Source organism: Carettochelys insculpta, chromosome 7 (genome assembly GCF_033958435.1).
Source record: "Carettochelys insculpta isolate YL-2023 chromosome 7, ASM3395843v1, whole genome shotgun sequence".
NCBI classification, from domain to species: domain Eukaryota; kingdom Metazoa; phylum Chordata; order Testudines; family Carettochelyidae; genus Carettochelys; species Carettochelys insculpta.
In genome coordinates this window covers 39,091,947-39,110,078 of record NC_134143.1, presented here as the reverse complement: position 1 = coordinate 39,110,078, position 18,132 = coordinate 39,091,947, and the positions used below count along the sequence as shown (strand labels likewise).

The 18,132-nt window shown below is 43.3% G+C and overlaps 1 protein-coding gene across 1 annotated transcript in view; it reads right to left on the bottom strand.

The window, feature by feature from the left end:
- The window catches only part of PTEN (phosphatase and tensin homolog), a 96,913-nt gene that overhangs the window by 13,034 nt on the left and 65,747 nt on the right, over positions 1 to 18,132 (bottom strand). The window contains exons 5-6 of the mRNA XM_075000348.1: positions 11,761 to 11,902; positions 7,554 to 7,720 (exon numbers count right to left, since the gene is read on the bottom strand). Of these exons, the coding sequence (XP_074856449.1) occupies positions 7,554 to 7,720; positions 11,761 to 11,902 (309 nt within the window). The remainder of the gene's footprint in view (positions 1 to 7,553; positions 7,721 to 11,760; positions 11,903 to 18,132) is intronic.

The following is an 18,132-nucleotide window of genomic DNA, read 5'->3' as shown; positions in this document are numbered from 1 at the left end:
GATGGGCAGAAATTTCAGAGACACACTGTCAGTCTCTTCAAGAAGGGTGACAAGTCAGACTGTGGAAATTTTCGTGGCACCTCCCTCCTGACAACAGCAACGTACTCACTTCTCTTTCCAGTGGTCCCTGTGAGTGGGAAACGGATTACATATGGCTTGCTGCTGAGAGGACTGCTGTCGGTAGGCCTCCAGTAGCCAATGAAGAGTATAGTGCTTGGTGAATGTGTCATAGGACGACCACGTTTGCTGCTCTGCAAATGTCCTTCAAGGGGACTCCACTGAAGAAGGCGGTCGTAGCCACCATTGCTCTAATGGAGTAAGCCTTGGGCAGAAATGGTAAAAGGGTCTTATGTAATAAGTAGCACATCTTTAGGCACGATGTGATAATATTTTAAATTCTTTGCAAGGATAATCCTTCTCCTTTTGATCTGCATGCAACTGACACCAGCAGTTTGGTTCTGTCTACAGAGAAGGCCAGTGCCCTTCTCACATCAAGTGCATGAAGGCGTACCTCCCTATTCGAGATATGTGGCTTAGGATAGAAGGATGGTAGAATTATCAGCTCATTAATATGGAACTCCAAGGAGATCTTTTGGAGGAATGCGGGATGTAAACGTAGTATTATTGCATCTTTGGAGAAAGATGTATAGGGTGGGGTCACCATTACCACAGCCACCTCGCTTACTCTATGGGCAGATGTGATAGCGAGAAGAAATGTTGTTTTTAAGGTAAGTAGGTGAAGTAAAACGGTGGCTAGGGATTCAAAGGGTGGCCTACACAGCCTGTCCAGAACCAGATCTAAGCTCCATGAGGGCGCTATTGGCTTGCGAGGAGTGTATAAATTCATGAGGCCCTTCAGGAACCGTGCTGTAACAGGATGGGTCAAGACAGCTGACCTGTCTACTGCGTGCCAGAAGGCCAATATAGCTGCCAGATGGACCTTTAGTGATGGCAGGGAGAGCCCCCTTTGTTTTAGATCCAGTAGATAATCCAACATCGTGGGAACCAGGGCCTTTAGGGGGTTCAAGTGCTTGGATAAGCACCAGGAAGTAAAGTGTTTCCACTTGTACACATAAGTCTTCCAGGTGGAGGCCCGTCAGCTGCATTCTAGGACCTCTTTAGCCCTTTCTGAGCACAAAGTCTCCAAGGCTGAGCTGAGCCAAGGATTAACCGTGCCTTGAGGTGTAATGTTTGAGGTTGAGGCTGCCTCAGGGCTCCCCGGTTCCATGTGAGGAGGTCTGGAACAATCGGGAGGGGGAGTGGTTGGCAGCACGACATACGTTGTAGCAGGGGAAACCAATGTTGACGGTCCCATGCTGGGACTATAAGTGTCAAGCGTGCCCTCTCCATCCTTGCCTGTTCTAGGACCTTGTGGATGACTACTGGAGGAGGGAATGCATAAAGTAAGGGGCCCTTCCATGACAGAAGGAAAGCATCTCCAATGACCCCGGACCAATGCCCGTTCTGGAACAAAATTGAGGGCATTTCTTGTTGTTGGAGGTCGCAAACAGGTCTATTTGAGGAAACCTACAAATGTTGAAGATACATCGAAGCAGATCAGGACAGATCTCCCGTTCGTGATCAAGAGCAAAGTGCCTGCTCAGCCGGTCAGCCTACATGTTGCTGGTGACTGGTAAGTATGAACCTCTCAGGATTATGTCATTTGCAATGCACCAGTTCCACAGGTGGACAGCCTCCGCACACAATGAGTGAGATCTGGCTCCACCCTGTCAACGTATATAATACATCATGGAAATGCTGTTAGTATTGACTCTGACTACTTTGTGTCGTAGGTATGTAGGAAGTGCTTACATGCATTGAACACTGCCCTTAGTTCCAGCACATTTATGTGCATTGCCTTCTCTCTGTGGGACCATCGCCCTTGCACTGATCTGTTTCCCATATATGCTCCCCATCCTATGTGGGAAGCACCTATCATAAGAAAAACCGCAGTTTGCAGTTGGTGAAAAGGGACCCCTGATAGCAGATTCTTGGGGTCCGCCCACCATCTCAGTGACAGAGTGTCTTTGTAAAGACTCTGGGCGCTGAAGACAGGCCAAAGGGCAGAACTTCGTATTGGAAATGTTCTGTGCCCACGGTGAAACAGAGAAAATGCCTGCACGCAGAATGAATGGTTATGGGGAAGTACGCATCTTGTCAGTTGAGGGCTGCGAACCAATCCCCATCATCCAGTGCTGTGACTACAGAAGTAATAGTAACCTCTTGAAATGCTGCTTGCAGAGGTAATGATTGAGAGCCCATAAGTCTAGTATTGGTCTCCAGCCCCGTCTTCTTTTCTGTGAGGCAGTAACAGGAATAGAAACCCTTCCCCTGGAACTCGTCCAGGACTCTCTCCACCACTCCTATGGAGATGAGGTGATCGACCTCTTGTTTTAACAAGGTCTTGTGAGAGTGGTCACTGAAGAGGGACTGGGTAGGGGGTTTTGTTGGTGGAAGTGCGCAGAATGGGATTGTGTATCCCACAGTAATAATTTCCAGTACCCATTTGTCTGTGGCGATATTTTCCCACTGCCGGTAGAATGGTCTGAGGCGGTGGTGAAACAGGGGATGAGGTGATTGTTGGCACTGAATGATGGGTGTGGTGTCACAGTCCTCGACATTCGAGTCAAACTTGCTGCCTGGCTGCCTGTGGTGCAGGGTTAGGGCCTTGCTGGATACGTCGCCTACATGGTCTTTGATGTAGTTGTCGCCCCGAGTCGTAACCCCGTTGGTACTGTGGGCACTGAGGTTGGAACGCTTAGCGTCGCTGGTATGGGTAACACCTCTTCGTCCTGTAAAGAGGAGTATGCATACCCAGCATTCTTAATGTAGTTCGAGTCCTTGCTGGACTGGAGGACCATGCCCGTGGTTTCGGGGAACAGTTTTAATCCATCAAAAGGAAGGTCCTCAACTTTTGTTTGTAATTCCTTAGGGACACCGGATGTCTGAAGCCAAGATGCTCATCGCATCACCACTGCAGTGGCAGTGGAATGTGCTGCTGTGTCCGCCACATCCAGTGCAATTTGGACTCCTATATGTGAGGCTGCGTACCCTTCCTGGATTATAGGCTTTAAGATTGGCTTCTTACTGTCTGGGAGATAATTATACAATACTGGTATCACTCATGAACTATCAAAATTATGGTTAGAGAGGTGTGCAGCATAGTTAGCCATATGTAGCAGTAGGGTGGAGGATGAATATACCTTCCACCCAAATAAATCTAGTCTCTTTGCATACTTATCTGACACTGTAGATTTATATTGTGATGCCTTTGACCTCTGCTAGCAGGATTCCACGACAAGGGAGTTTGGTTGGGGGTGGTTAAATAAAAACTCCACTCCTTTTGATAGCATAAAGTACTTTTGTCCGCCCTCTTATGGGTTGGCAAATAGAAGCTAGAGTTTGCAAGATGTCTGTAGCAGCCTCTGTGATGGCCTCATCCAACGGGACGGCTATCTTTGATGACATAGGAGGTCTCAGATTTTTGAGGAGTTTGTGCTGTCTCTCTTGTACCTCCCACCACCTGTATATCCTGAGACTGGGCAACCCTTCTGAACATTTCCTGAAACTAAGGTCATCCGGTCAGGATACATCTCCTGGGACGACCGCCTCATCTGGAGATGACGAAGAGGCATCCGTCTGATATGCCTCTGTCTGTTCCTCAGATACTTCCTGTGTTAGCTCCCCAAGGTGTTCCAATGGGGGAATCAACAGCTGGATCCTCTCTTTGAAGGGACATATGATGCCTCCTTGGAGGAGGAGATGAGGATTGTCTCTATGAGGGGCATGGATCTAGTCCTGGACCTTGCGTAACGTCGATACTAGTGATAGTCCTCCCGACAGTACAGGTGTATGTTGTGGTAGGGACACGAGCCTGGTGATGAGGATCTGGAACGTGCGTGTTGCCTGTATCTATGATGGTGGAAGGAATGAGACCACTTAGATGATATAGATGGGGGTGGCGATACCCTGTAGGGGTATCCTTGTAGCTGATGTGATTGTCGAATGTCAGGTGAAGGGTGCCTGAGGCCGGGGGGGGTGGGGGGGGCAGGGCAGAAATGGAGATGGTGGTCTAAGGAAAGGTGATAGTGGTGTCAAGGGTCTTTCCTGTATCTATGATTCAGGAGGAGAGCTTGGAGACAGAGGGGATGGTATAATAAAGAGGTCCGGGGAGGGGCTTCAGTGCCATGTCTCAGAACATACTTTCCCCAGTGCTGATACGGATGGTGCCATGCCTGGTGCTGAAGGTTTCGGCGCGGGTATTGGTGCTGCCAGTTCCATGCTAGGTGCCGTGGCCTGCAGTTCTGCACTACCAGAGGTCTTCAGCACCGCAAGTCCCTGTTCTGGGGCCTCCGGTTCCGATGCTCTCCGTGCCGGGGTTATTTGTCTCGGTGCTGTAGTCTCCGGCATCTGCTGCTTAGATGCCTGTGGGATCTTCAGTGCCGCGTCTTTGGAAGTCTGAGACCCGGGCAATGTCTTTTGTTCCCTGGGCCAAGCATCTCCTTTAGATATATATGCGGGCCAGCTCTATGTCTCACTCGTCCTGCTCGTGAATAGTAAAGGCAAGGATCGAGGAGGAGACGTTTTCTTTCTCTTATGACCCGTGGAAGACAGAGAAGTCACCTTCCACTTTTGAGGCACTGACAGGCCTTCTGAGGGAGGCAGCTCAGTTGTTTCAGGCTGAAGAGCCTTATCAAATAAAATCATCTTCAGCCTCATTTCTCTGTCCTTCCTCACTCTAGCAGTGAATTTAGAGCAATGAAGACACTTTTGAGGCACACGGGCCTTGCCCAGACAGTGAATACATTTGCTGTGGCCTTCTGTGGCCGTCAGAGGCTGACACAGCCTCACAGCATGACTCGCACTTCTTGAAGCCTGTCAGAGACTTTTTTTTTCCTGAATAACTTAATGTAGCTTAACTTTAACCAGGGTACTAACAGATACTAAGAACAACAAAACAGTCTGTAAATAACTGTTAACAGGGCTATGCTAAAGATAAGAAAACTCTGGTGGCAGAGCTTTTCCCCCTACTCTCTTCTTACTACTACTACTACCGTCTCTCTCTTTTTTTTTTTTTTAAAGTAGAAACTATATACAGTAAAAGATTTTAAGGAACAGTTCTTCAAAACTAGCAATCAGTAAAACAAATGAAGGGTTTTTATCTTTTCAGACATTGCAGCCGAAGCGAAGTCCATCTGCAGACGCTGGCAGTTGAAAGCAACTGGCATGGACCGGATCGTGCACGTGACCAAAAGCACGTGAAGGGCCAGCGTGTTTCTACACATGCGCAATCCAACGAGATACAACTTGGAAATCTCCAATCTGCAGCGCCAGGGCAAGCCCGACACCTACGGTGGAGCACCCATGGGGACCACTCAAAGAAGAATCTTAGCTTCAACCATTCTGACCTACCAGATACTGATACAACAGCATACATGAGCAAAGGGGAGTTCTAGCAACCAATACTATGGCAAGAAGTAACTGAGCTGGGGGTGGGGCTGGTGGCGCCTATACTGGTTGCTATATTGGTGCCACTCCAAGGGGCACCATACCAACCCAACAGCTACTGGCTAGGGGAAAAATTTTCTGGCAACTGGGCATGTGCAAGCATGCACACCTACACTGGAATATACATGAGCAATCACTCAAAGAAGGACAAGTCCCTGGTTTGCACTAAAGAGCTAAGAATCTAGTGTGTACATAATATTTTAAGGGAAGTGTGTACATAATATTGTAAGAGCTTTTTTAAAATACGTTTCCTGATACTGAGATTTTCCTAAGAGGAAATCGAGATAAAATCTAATAAGACAAGAATACTGTTCTTTTCTTCTTTTACTTCCCATATGTCCACTTTTGTAGTCTAAGCTACACAACTAGAAGCAGTCATGATGTTCCTTTCTCCACACCTAGTAGTGTTCCTTATATCCATTAGGTCTTTCAGAAAAGGAATTTTAAACATTTCTAAAAAATTCTAATAGCCCTCTGTGCCCTGTTCAGCCGCTCCTGAACTAAGGTACGTGGTTTAACAAGTGAGGAATAAAAAAAGATTTAACTTATTACTGTTTTACACATAGGCGTAAGAGTGACTACAGGATGCATGGAGGACTAATACACAGTTTAACAATATTTGTTTGAAATTATATGCACAGTTAGTTCATAGCCTTGCCAACTGTCAGTAATCTAGCCATTCACAAATTCAGCTGATAAAACCTTTAAATTCCACAATGTACTGTATACACATTCAAACATCAGATACATGCATTTGGCTGTAAAATAATTTAAATGATGTATTTGCTTTACAGTCTCTTGTCTCCTAACTACCCCAGTATCTTTGTGTTTCGCCTTTCTACCTTATACTTTTGTCTTAACTCAGAATCTCTGCTCCTCTAGGTAGCAAAACCTGCCTGTGTATTAAGTTGTAATAGCAACGAAGGGTCCTGTGGCACGTTATAGACTAACAGAAAAGTTTTGAGCATGAGCTTTCGTAAGCACAAACTCACAGATGTGAGTCTGTGCTTACGAAAGCTCATGCTCAAAACTTTTCTGTTAGTCTATAAGGTGCCACAGGACCCTTCGTTGCTGTTACAGATCCAGACTAACACGGCTACCCCTCCAATAAGCTGTAATAATGTCTGCCAATTAAATTTAGAATAAGTTATAGAAGAGTGAAAACCAAGTGTTCCAAATTAAGCTAAACTACCTTTCACCCTTACCTTCTCTCTCCTCTACCCTAGTCAAAAAAATCATTATTGTACCTCTCACTCCTGAGGACCATAGTTAAACTCTCAGGTGCCTGTTAGCATTTCAGAGGCTTCTCCACAAAATTATCCAAAAGTTAATCCACCATAAGAGTGGCAAGGCACTTCTTTTTTCCTTTTAAGAATATGAGTTCCTCTTTCAGTTGGATATCTGCATATCTAGGCTAATATATGCATCTCTCACAAGAGTAATTTTTACCTACCTTCCACAGACAATTACCATTCTTTCAACCAGGTTCTCGGACTAGCCACTATGGCCGTGTCTACCCTAGCAAGGTCTTTTGGAAAAATCTGGTCCTTTTTCAAAAGAACACGTGGAGCATCAATGCATATAATGTGCTCTTTTTTATTTGAAAGCATAAGAACTAGGCTCCTCTTCCACTCCTGGACTCTGCAGGCCCTTTTTTCCAAAGAGAGCAGTCATGTGGTGCCAGATTCTTTTGATCCTTGGCCTATGCTTTCGAAAAAGCAGGGTCTGTATGGACACGCTGTACTGAAAGAGCAGATTGATCTTTTGAGATGCTTTTTTGTGTGTGGATACGCTCTTTCAAAAGAATTTTTTTTCAGAAGAGGTATTCCAGAAGCCCTTGTTTTGAAAGATCACTCTAGTGTAGACATAGCCTATTAATTTTGGGTCAGAAATCAGAATATGGAAAGATGGCAAAGGCTTAAGCTCTGCAGCTACCCTCAATGCTGAAAATAACTCCTAATAGTCCCAAGCCCTGCAGGAAAAGCACCCAGTTCCTATTGCCCTGCACTTGCTTTACATTATTTCCCTCCATGGAGATGACAAACCTTTTTCAACATCTTGTTCTGTTTGTGGAAGAATTCCACTTTGATATCACCACACACTGGCAATGGTTGAGGGAATTCAAAGTACATGTATTTGTCTTCTCGTCTTTGGGGTCCGGAAGGGGAGGTGAATATCTTTACCTTTAGCTGGTACACCACAAACTGAGGATCTGCACAGTAAAACATGGAAGAGTATCAATGCACAAGTAATACATTTTAAATATCAAGACCTGGGTTAACAGACTCAGAAGGTTATTCTCAATACATAAAAACAGATTTTTAAACTATGTATTTAGAACTATCCAATGTAAATGGCAAACAAGAAAATAAACCACCACTCTTCTGAAAGCTCTTTCGAAGCTTAAAACACAGAAACATTGCTGAGCAGATGACAACATGTCAGAATTTCCAACTATGATACATAGTATGACATTATTTGATTGAAATATGACTACAAAGATCCCTGTTGCAAGCACTCTTGTATGTTGGAAGAAAATTTTCACACAATGTGCCAAGTGAGATGTCCATAAAAAGCTTCTAATTCCCTGGTTACGATTATGCCATTTGTATGTATGTATGATTTTTCTATGGTGTTATGAGTACAGCTATTTATTTCTATTTGAAATGTCTGCTTCCAGAAGACAACAAAAGGAGCTTTGGCCAGCCTATTGTGAAGGCTGAATACAACTACTTGACTGACAAAGGGCTCTGAGAGGTGCCAATGCACATCTAATGAACTCTCCCGTGACTATTCAGACTAGCAGAGCACCAATGGCTTCTACCTATAAAGATCAGCCATGCATGGACAGGACTTGCTAATGTGACAAACTATCTTGTAGCTCAGGGGTACAGGGTGGGGTGTGCACTTACCTTAGGGGGTGAGTGAAATTTCTTAAGGAGATATACTTATATCTCATAGAACTGGAAGGGACCTTCAGAGTTCATGGAATCCAGTCTCCTGCATTCACAGCAGGACTTAGCGCCATCCCTGAGAGAGAGATTTTTTTTTTAAATTTGCTCCAGACCCCTAAGTGGCCCTCTGAAGGATTGTACTCACAACCCTACGTTTAGCAGGCCAATACTCAAACCACTGAGCCAAGGAGGGTGCAGCACAATCTGCTGCTGGGTTTCAGGCTCATCTATCATTAAAAATGTTGAAATGTTATTGTTTTAAAGCATATGAATTCACATTTATATGCCAATTAAGTTTTTATAGTCTACATAACTTATTTCCTTACACATGCTGAAAGGTTTTTGTTCCCGTTTGTTTGTTTTAAATGAATGGAACAAATTTCCATTGCTTTGGATTGCACTAGAGAGGGGATGGGGGCAGGGTGTCCCTGCTATTATGAGGGACAAAGAGCAGGTTCCAGCGTAAAAAGTTTATTTATCCCTGTTATAGCTGTAACTTTTCCACAGCAAGAACAATGGGATTCTCTCTACATGGAAGAGTACATAGACTACCACTGCAACACCTCCACTTTATCTTCAATCCTGTTCCTACCTCTGGAGAGTAGTTGACGCAAACTGAAGCTCTAAAAATAGGGTTGAATGTCCCATCCAAGCTGTGAATGTATTTGAGTTCAGCCAACAGTTTATTCTATCACTGCTATAAGCCTTAACCAAGAACTTTGCAAGTGTTGTAAGTTATTTTTTTTGGTTCTTCAACATTTTAACTCTCACCCTTTTTCTTTTTATAATAAACCTTTAAATTTCAGTTATTAAAAAGATTAGCAACAGCATGCTTTTGGGGTAAGAAGTTAAATTGTGCTGTAAATTGACCTGGAAATGTGGCCTGTCCTTTGGGATCAGAAGAACATTTTTTTATTTGAGGAGAATGATCTTCATAGCCTCTCACCTGTATGAAGAGTTTTTGGGAGGAGTGACATAAAAACTGGAGTGTCTGAAGGAACTGGTTTGTATGACTTCTCACCAGCCAGTACACTGAAGCAGTTCTCTTTTTCACTGCTTTGGTTTTGTGCCTTACAGTGGAGAAAAACCAGCCTTGGGCTGTAAGCAGCCCTGTCTCCAGGAAGTTTACCCTTAATTGATACTCTTAGCAGTGTCCTTCACCCCCCCCACCCTTGTTATAGGAGGTACTGTAATATAGTAAGAGGCTCAGAGGTTCATTCTACATTCTAATTTATTATACAATTATGTAAAAATGGCATCTTCTTCAGATTTGATCCTTTTGTGTATTTGAAACATGTATAAGAGTGTTTGATTATTTTAATGGACAAATATGTTTTCTACTTTTTACGTGTTTGCACAGCAGAGCCAATACAGCTATCTGTTCCAGAATGTACTGGGTTCTATTCTGACTTGGTTGTAAAGAAAACTGATAACTAAATTCCAACTACTATGCCATAAATGTTAAACTCAACAAAACAGACACTGACAATAGAGCTATGAAATACGAACACATCTAGCCCACAAACTTTACTACTGCTAGTGATGATCCATCAGTCATTATGAATTTAACTTTTAGCTCAAGTCTCCAAAGACAGGCATTAGAAAACCTTTTTTACTTGCAAACTAAACATATTTGATCTAGAAATCACCAAAAGAAAATGAAATGAAACAACTTTTACCACAATCACTTTTAAGACTAAGTACATTTCAGGTCAAATCCTTAAGGATGTTCACTCGGCATCTAAGGGACTGGGAAATTACTCTTGCCCTTGACTGTGAAGCCACCTTGAATCTATTACTGCAGCCTCAACCACGGAGTCAACAATCATGCTTGCTATCCACAGGGCTGAAACTCACTCAAACCTTCTTTTGCAGTTTTCAAATCTTAACACCACTCCTCTTTCTGTAAAAAAGGCATTGAACTTGGCATACCAGGGTCTCAGAACTCATGCAAAGAATGTTTAGATTTAGTTCTTTAGGCTTGCTCTTGTTAAAGCCATCACAACAGGTATAAACTGAACATAGAGAGATTCAAGAAGTAGTCAATTAGAAGCTTGTTACCTGCATTTGTATGTAAAACCTCACAGAAATTCCTCTTATGTGAGAAGCAGTGTTATTAATATATTTGTCTAATAATTTTAACTCATCAGAAGTAGAATAGAGAAGCTCAGAGAGTACAAGTTTAAACTTATGCAGATTGATAATGGAGAAAACCATGGCATTAAACTTTTTATATGATGAGGCCTGAATTTTGCTGAAGAAACAAATATTTGCAAATGTATCTGTGCAATCTGCACTTTACCATTTTGGTGGTTTCTCTTTTTTGTTTGCAGACACCCTCCTCCCTTCCTGTTCTGCAAATCAAGCTAGTTTTTATGTAACTCTAAAAATTGCAGTTGACTACTTTTTAAGTCTACGTATGTTCGTACTGTGTGATGTAATGTTTCATTAGTTTCAGTATACTGTCCATCACTGTAATTCCAATACTGAAGTGATGGTAAGCAATATTTTTGTACATTAATTAAAAATGAATGGTTGCTACTATGCAGTTACAACTCTGAAATCCTTTGCCTCAAACACAAAGATGAACAGAGATTTTCCAGTTAGAGAACAACTCAAGTCATATGACAGTTTCCTTTCCAATACGCAGTATGATCCCAAACCAGAAAAAAAAAATATTACATCCGGCTAGATGTGTTACTCTGTACGCCTCTGAAAGAAAGTCCTTCCTTCTGAAAGAAGCTAATAGGTATGACATATATCCAGCAGAATCACACATTTTACAGTCCACTGAGAAGAAAAATGTCACAAGTTGCTTAAACAATCACGGGGATTTTGTTGCATTTGAGAGTCTACATACTACTACTACTCTTAGAACCAAACCTTCACTTTTACGCGCCACTATTTCCAAAATGTTGCTGTGTTTTTGAATTAACTTTTGAAAAAGCAAAAACCTAGACAAGCTTATCAACCACTTACAATGTCTCCAAATCTAAAGTTGAATGAAACACCTGTTTGTAAGGTGGTGCAAACACATCCCAGGCAGCCTACACAAAACTCTTGCAAGGATGAAGGAGGGCATAGCCCCTCCTGCCAGGATTGGAGTCCAACAGATTCCAAGTCTTTAAACAGGATTCTTTATACCACTAAGACATCCTACTGCATAAAAAGGTAAATTGGTCCTGTGATATAATGGCATTAGAATGTTGCCTCAGCCACAAGGGGCTGCACAACTATACACAAATACCTATACATTTTAGCAGGTAAGGTTGATTAATATGGAATAACGGGTACTTACTGCAAGTTCCGCCACTGTACATTGGAATTGTTTCAAACATCATCTTGTGAAACAGCAGTGCCACTGGTCTATAATCCAGGTGATTCTTTAACAGGTAACTATAATAATACACGTAGCGTCTCTGACTGGGAATAGTTACTCCCTAAAGAAAGAGAAATCAAACTTCAAAAACAATCCAAACTATTTACACTTGAGATTAATTAACAGGCATGAATTAATTAAAAAACCATACTACTAACACCTGTTCTAAGTATAAAAAGTCACAGTGGATACAAGTTCAGTATTCATGATTCTTAGCGGTAATGGTATCATCACTGCTGGAAATCAGGGGCTAAAAACAGGTAACACAAAACTCTTAGTTCAAAGATTAAACCCACTAGACCAGGGGAAAAACTGCCTCCAAACCAGTTTCCTGATTTTGGGAGACAGGGGGAAAAACGAGAGGAGGAAAGAGCTGAAGGGGTCTTCTGTACAGTACACTTTTCCCTTGTTCCATATTTGCTTTATCTTTCCTGCAAAATCTTCAAATGCAGCACGCCACATGGGATGAGCAGCAGTGAAATAGCATAAACAGTACAGGGCCCAGCTTCTCTTATACAGTACTAGACAATTTTTCAAGTTCTGCTTACTATCAATTCATATACATATTTAGTAATGTAAGTTCCACGGGTGAGATGACAAAAAATATGAAATGCTACCCACAGTGTTATATACACTAAATCAATATAAACTCAAAAGGCTGTAAGAGGTTCACAAAGCAATCTAAGCATGATGTTGATTTTTAGAAAAATAGATTTCAATTAGTAGCAACATACATTTAGTGGGAAGGCCACATGGACCACCTATATTTTTAAGAAGTTTACAGGATTTATGCTCCTAGAAGATTTAACTAAGTTTTAGCTATGCTTGCTATCACTACCTATAAAATTAGTGTCACTACTATTTCCTCTATGAAACCCATTTGTGAGAGGTTTCACAGAAATAATAGAATTCTAGGGCTGGAAGAGGCCTCAGGAGGTCACAGAGTCCAATGCCCTGCACAAAGCAGGGCCAACATTAACTTAATCATCCAAGATCAGGACTTTGTGAAGCCAGGATTTAAAAACCTCTAGGGATGGAGATTCCACCACCTCTAAGTAAAACATTCCAGTGCTTTACCACCCTCCTAGTGAAAAACATTTTCCTCATGTCCAAACCAGACCTCCTCGTCTGTAACTTGAGGCCACTGCTCCTTGTTTTGCGATCCAACACTACTGAGAACAGCCTCTCTCCATCCTCTTTAGAAGCCCCCTTAAGGCAGTTGAAGGCTGCAACCAAAGCACCCCTCAAACTTCTCTTCTACAAACTAAAAAAGCCCAAATCCCTCAGCCTTCCCTCACAGGTCATGTGCTCAAGCCCCCTAATAATTTTCCACTGGATCCTTTCCAAGGTATCCACATCCTTTTCATACAGGGCGTAGGGGAGAGATGGGGCAGAACTGGAAATATTCCAGCTATGGCCTCACCTGTGCTGAATAGAGGGAAATAACTTCTTTATCTGCTGGAAATGCTCCTCTAATGCACCCAAATATGCCATTAACCTTTTTGGCTACAAGGGCACACTATTGACCTAGATCCAGTCTCTCATCCACTGTAGTCCCTGGGTCCTTTTCTGCTGCACTGCTACTAGCCAGTCAGTCCCCAGCCTTGAACAATGCTTGCGGATTCTTCCATCCTAAGTGCAGGACTCTGCACTTGTCCTTGTTCTTTCGGCCCAATCCTCCAATTTGTCTAGGTCACTCTGGATCCTATCCCTACCCTCCAATGTATTTACCTTTCCCCCTAGCTTAGTGTCACCCACAAGTATGTTCAGGGTGCAATCCATCCTGTCCTCCAGGTCATTAATACCAACCCTAGAACCGATCGATCTCTGGGGCACAACCCTTGAAACTAACTGCCAGCCAGACATTGAGCCATTGATCACTAACCATTGGGCCCAATCTCCAGCTCCTTTGTGTCCAATGTGTTTGCCATTCACCACATGTGGCAAATAGGACACTGCCTTGTGGCGAACATGGCTCATGAGACATATGCAGCTCTTGGACACTTTAAATGAAAATCCTTCTGAGAACCACATATGAGGAGTCCTGTCCAAAAACTCCGCACACGTGCCCCAGCACTTGGTGGGAGAAGTATGTGATGCAACTACGGTTGCTCTGGTGAGTTGCAGGCACTGAATTAGAATGGGGGGAATGGGGATGCCTGACTTGGGGAGGCAGTCATTGGGGGGGGGGGGGGGGCAAACGTGGTGAATATGGAAAGACGACAACTACAAGTGTGGTGATCTTTGAATTTCTCTTGGACACTGCTGATCTAGCCAATTGTCTATCCACCTTACAGTCCATTTATCCAATCCATACTTCCTCAATTGCAGGCAAGAATTTTCTGGGAGACTATCAAAAGCTTTACTCAAGTCACGCTACATCACATCCATTGGCTTCTCCATGTCCACAGAGCCAGTTACCACATCATAGAAGCTCATCAGATTGGTCAGACATGACTTGTCCTTGGTGAATCAAAAGTGAAAAGACTGATTAGATTACGCCAGGTAGTCCAACTCCCCGTCACTACAGGATTGTTCAACTATACTTTATTTTATAACTCCACATTAAATGTTTGTTTTGAGAAACTACATTTGGTGAATAACATTTTTAAACTGATTCGACTATTTTCAAATTTGCAGGTGTAAGTTAAACAAAAATATCCTGGTTTCTTCATTTTTGGTACTTTCAGAACAAAATTAGTGACAAACATGGACTTTTTTCTTAAAAAAAGAGAAGAAAACAGCTCAAAACAACCTACAACATAGTACATTACATACAGATTCAAATACACTCATCCCTCACTATAGGAGCACACTGGGTTCTCAACTTTCTGCTCATAGGCAGAAACTCGTAAGAGGAACACTAAATTCCTATTAAATTACATGTAAAAGTTTCTGATTACTTCTTAGAGCTCCTAACTTGGGGAAGGAGTGGCAGCAGGTGGTGCTGCTTTAGAAAGGTAAGTGAACCTTGGGTTGGGGAGGGTTAAAGGTTAGGGGTAGTTTGGGGCTGTGAGCGGAGGGAGGGTTAAAATCTGATGACGGGCTGGGGGGGGTTCAGGCTGCTGTGGTTTGGGGGCTGCAGAGGGGGGCAGTGTGGCCATCAGGCCCCAGGGTTACAGACGGTGGGGGGTGGGGGTTACAGGCAGCAGCGGGGTCTGCCTGTGGGACCAGGAGGGGTGTCAGCCTGTGGGGGGGGGGTCTGGCCACCGGGCCGCCATGGGGGTTACAGGTGGCAGGGGGGGTCTGGCCGCAGGGGTTACAGGCAGCAGCGGGGTCTGTCTGCCGGGCCAGAGGGGGGTCTTGCGCTGCAGGACCACGGGGGTTACAGGCAGTGTGTGCGCGGGGGAGTGTCGGGCTGCAGGGGTTAAAAGGCGGCAGTGGGTTCAGGCTGTGGGGTTGGTAAGGGGGTCTGACTGCTGCAGTTTAGGGCTGCAGGCGAGGGGAGTCAAGCGGCGCGTGGGGGTCTGACTGCAGGGCCAGCAAGGGCATCCACGTTTTGGGGCTCTCTCGCTCGCTCTGTCTGTCTGCGTGAGAGAGAGAGTCAGACTAGGGGCTTTGGAGCTGTGGAGAGGGGGTAAGGCTCACATTAGCAGGGGAGAGTTCACTCGTAGAGTGAACTAAGGGAGGTATGTGTGTCCCGTATAAGGGAGTACTCACATAATTACTCGTTTAATGAGGGATGAGTGTGTAGCTAATACCTAAGTCACATTATAATAAGAGAAAACTAGGCATAACTGTTTACTGAGAGAAGTCATACACACAAATGAAAATGTCTTGGTTTTAGTAACTGACATGCAGATGAACATGTTAATTTAGGAAACATCTGCCTTTGACCCGAAAGAACTTTTTGTCGGGCTGTCAAATCAGTTTTAAATTGTGCTGTTCAACAGTAATAGAATACCAACTTAAATTAGCATGAACACTTTCAGGCCATTTCTACACATGCCCCTTCCTCCAGAATGAGCAGCCCAGAAGATGCTAATGAAGTGCAGATGTAAATTTCCCATGCCTCATTAGCATATGGGCACATGATCTGGAGTCCAGAAGAAGCTCTTTTGGACTCCAAAATACACATGTAGGTGCATGGCCTATGAGGATTTTCCAGAACAAAACCCTCCTTCTGGAAGCCCCCCTTCCTCAAAATTTTGAGGATTCTAAAGAGGATGGAGAGAAGCTGTTCAGTAGTGATGGATCACAGCACAAGGAGCAAAATTTTGAGGAAGACAGAAATTCTGGAAGGAGGGTTTCCTTCTGGAAGATCCCCACGGGCCACATACCTACACATGTATTTTGTAGACTCCAAATCACAAGGCCATATGCTAATGAGGTGTGGGATATTTACATCTGTGCCTCAATAGCATCTTCCAGGCTGTTCATTACCATGCCCATTCTGGAGGGAGTGGCATGTGTACAAATGGCCTCAATGTTTTCCACATTTTCAAATACGCATTTCAATTACGAAGTGTACAGTGCTCATTTTATATTACTACAAAGATCGGCTCCATAAAAAAGTTTTTTTTCAAATTACCTCATACAAGTGAAACTCAGACATATAGGGTTTTTTGTGGTTACATAACTGAATTCAAAACCAAAATTATATAAAACTTAGAGCCTACGAGATCACTCAGTCCTACCTCTGCTTCACCCAATTACCAAATTAAAAACTCATTTATTTATACTTCAGGGAGATGCCAACTTCTTATTTACAATGTCTCCTGCAAGTAAGAACAGGCATTCATATGGCACTTTTATAGCTGGCATTACAAGGTACTGATATGCTAAATATGAATATTCCTGTGCATGCTTTGGTTACTTTCTAAAGCATGTTCCCAGGCTGATTAAGCTCATTTAAAAACACAATTAAAATTGTGACTGAACTCCCTAGGGGAGAACTGCATGTCACCTGCTTCAAGTTTTACCTGCATTCTGCCATATATTTTAATGACAATCCAGCAACATGCACGTTTGATTTAAAAACACTTTCATTAAAAATTTAACAAACACCAAAGAAAGTATCAATATGAGATTTCTAAAACAAAATACAGCAATCAATACAAGGTTTAAAAATCTGAAGTGCCTTCCAAATTCTGAGGGATAACATGTGGAACATGTGGGTCATAAAAGGGCCACTGATTCAGAAACTACAGGCGTTCTGTTGGTGGCATCTGAACCAGATCAACATGAACACGCATCAGTCCACACTGCTTCAGACTACTGAACAAACCCATCATCAACACAAAAGCATTACTTCTGGAACACTGGTTGAAGCATGAAGGAATATACAAATGTTTAGCATATCTTGCACTTAACTTGAAACACTGGCTACAACAGTGCCATGCAAACATCTGTTCATACTTTCAGGGGACATTTTAAATACGGAGCAGGCAGAATTACCTCCTGAAAATGGAAAAAAAACCAAAAACACCACCACGTTTGACTTAGCAACTGGCTGAACAAGAAGTAGAAGAACTGAATTGTAGGCTTGACAGCCAATGGAATACTTTCATACCAGGATACAAAATACACCCGAAGGACAGAACAGATCTTGCTAGTGGGGGACTGGCACTAAACGTTAGAGAAAATGTAGAATCAAATGAAATAAAAACCTTAAGTGAACCAAAATGTTCCACAGAATCTCTAACTTCTAAGCCCACGCTCGAGTAAGAATATAACAGAAGGGATATATTATTGACCACCTGACCAGGACTATGAAATGCTAAGGGAGATTAGAGAAGCTATAAAATAATTAAAAAAAAAAATTAATACAGTAGAGTCTCAACATTTGCAAGGGTTCTGTGTTCAGAACCCTTGTGAATGTTGATTTTCTCGAATGTGTGTGTGTGGGGGGGTGGGGGTGGATTCCCGGCCCCAGAGAAGCCACGGTAGCTGCCGGCGCTCCCCTCCTGCAGCCCTGGGAAAGCCACGGTAGCTTCTGCTGCTTCTCCACCGGAGCACTGGGGAAGCAAGGCCACGTGCGAATAACTGACTGTGGCACTCTTTAATGTGGAAACCCTACTGTAATAGTGGGGCATTTCAACTATCCCCATATTGACTAGGTACATGTCACCTCAGGATATGAAGCAGAGATAAAATTTCTTGATACCTTAAATGACTGCTTCTTGGAGCAGGTACTTCTGGAACCCACAAGGGGAGATACAATTCTTGATTTAGGCTGAAGTGGAGCACAGGACTAGTCTAACAGGCAAAGATAGCTGGGCCGCTTAGAAATAGTGACCGCAATGTATTAAAAATTTAACATTCCTGTAGTGTGAAAAGACACCTCAGCAG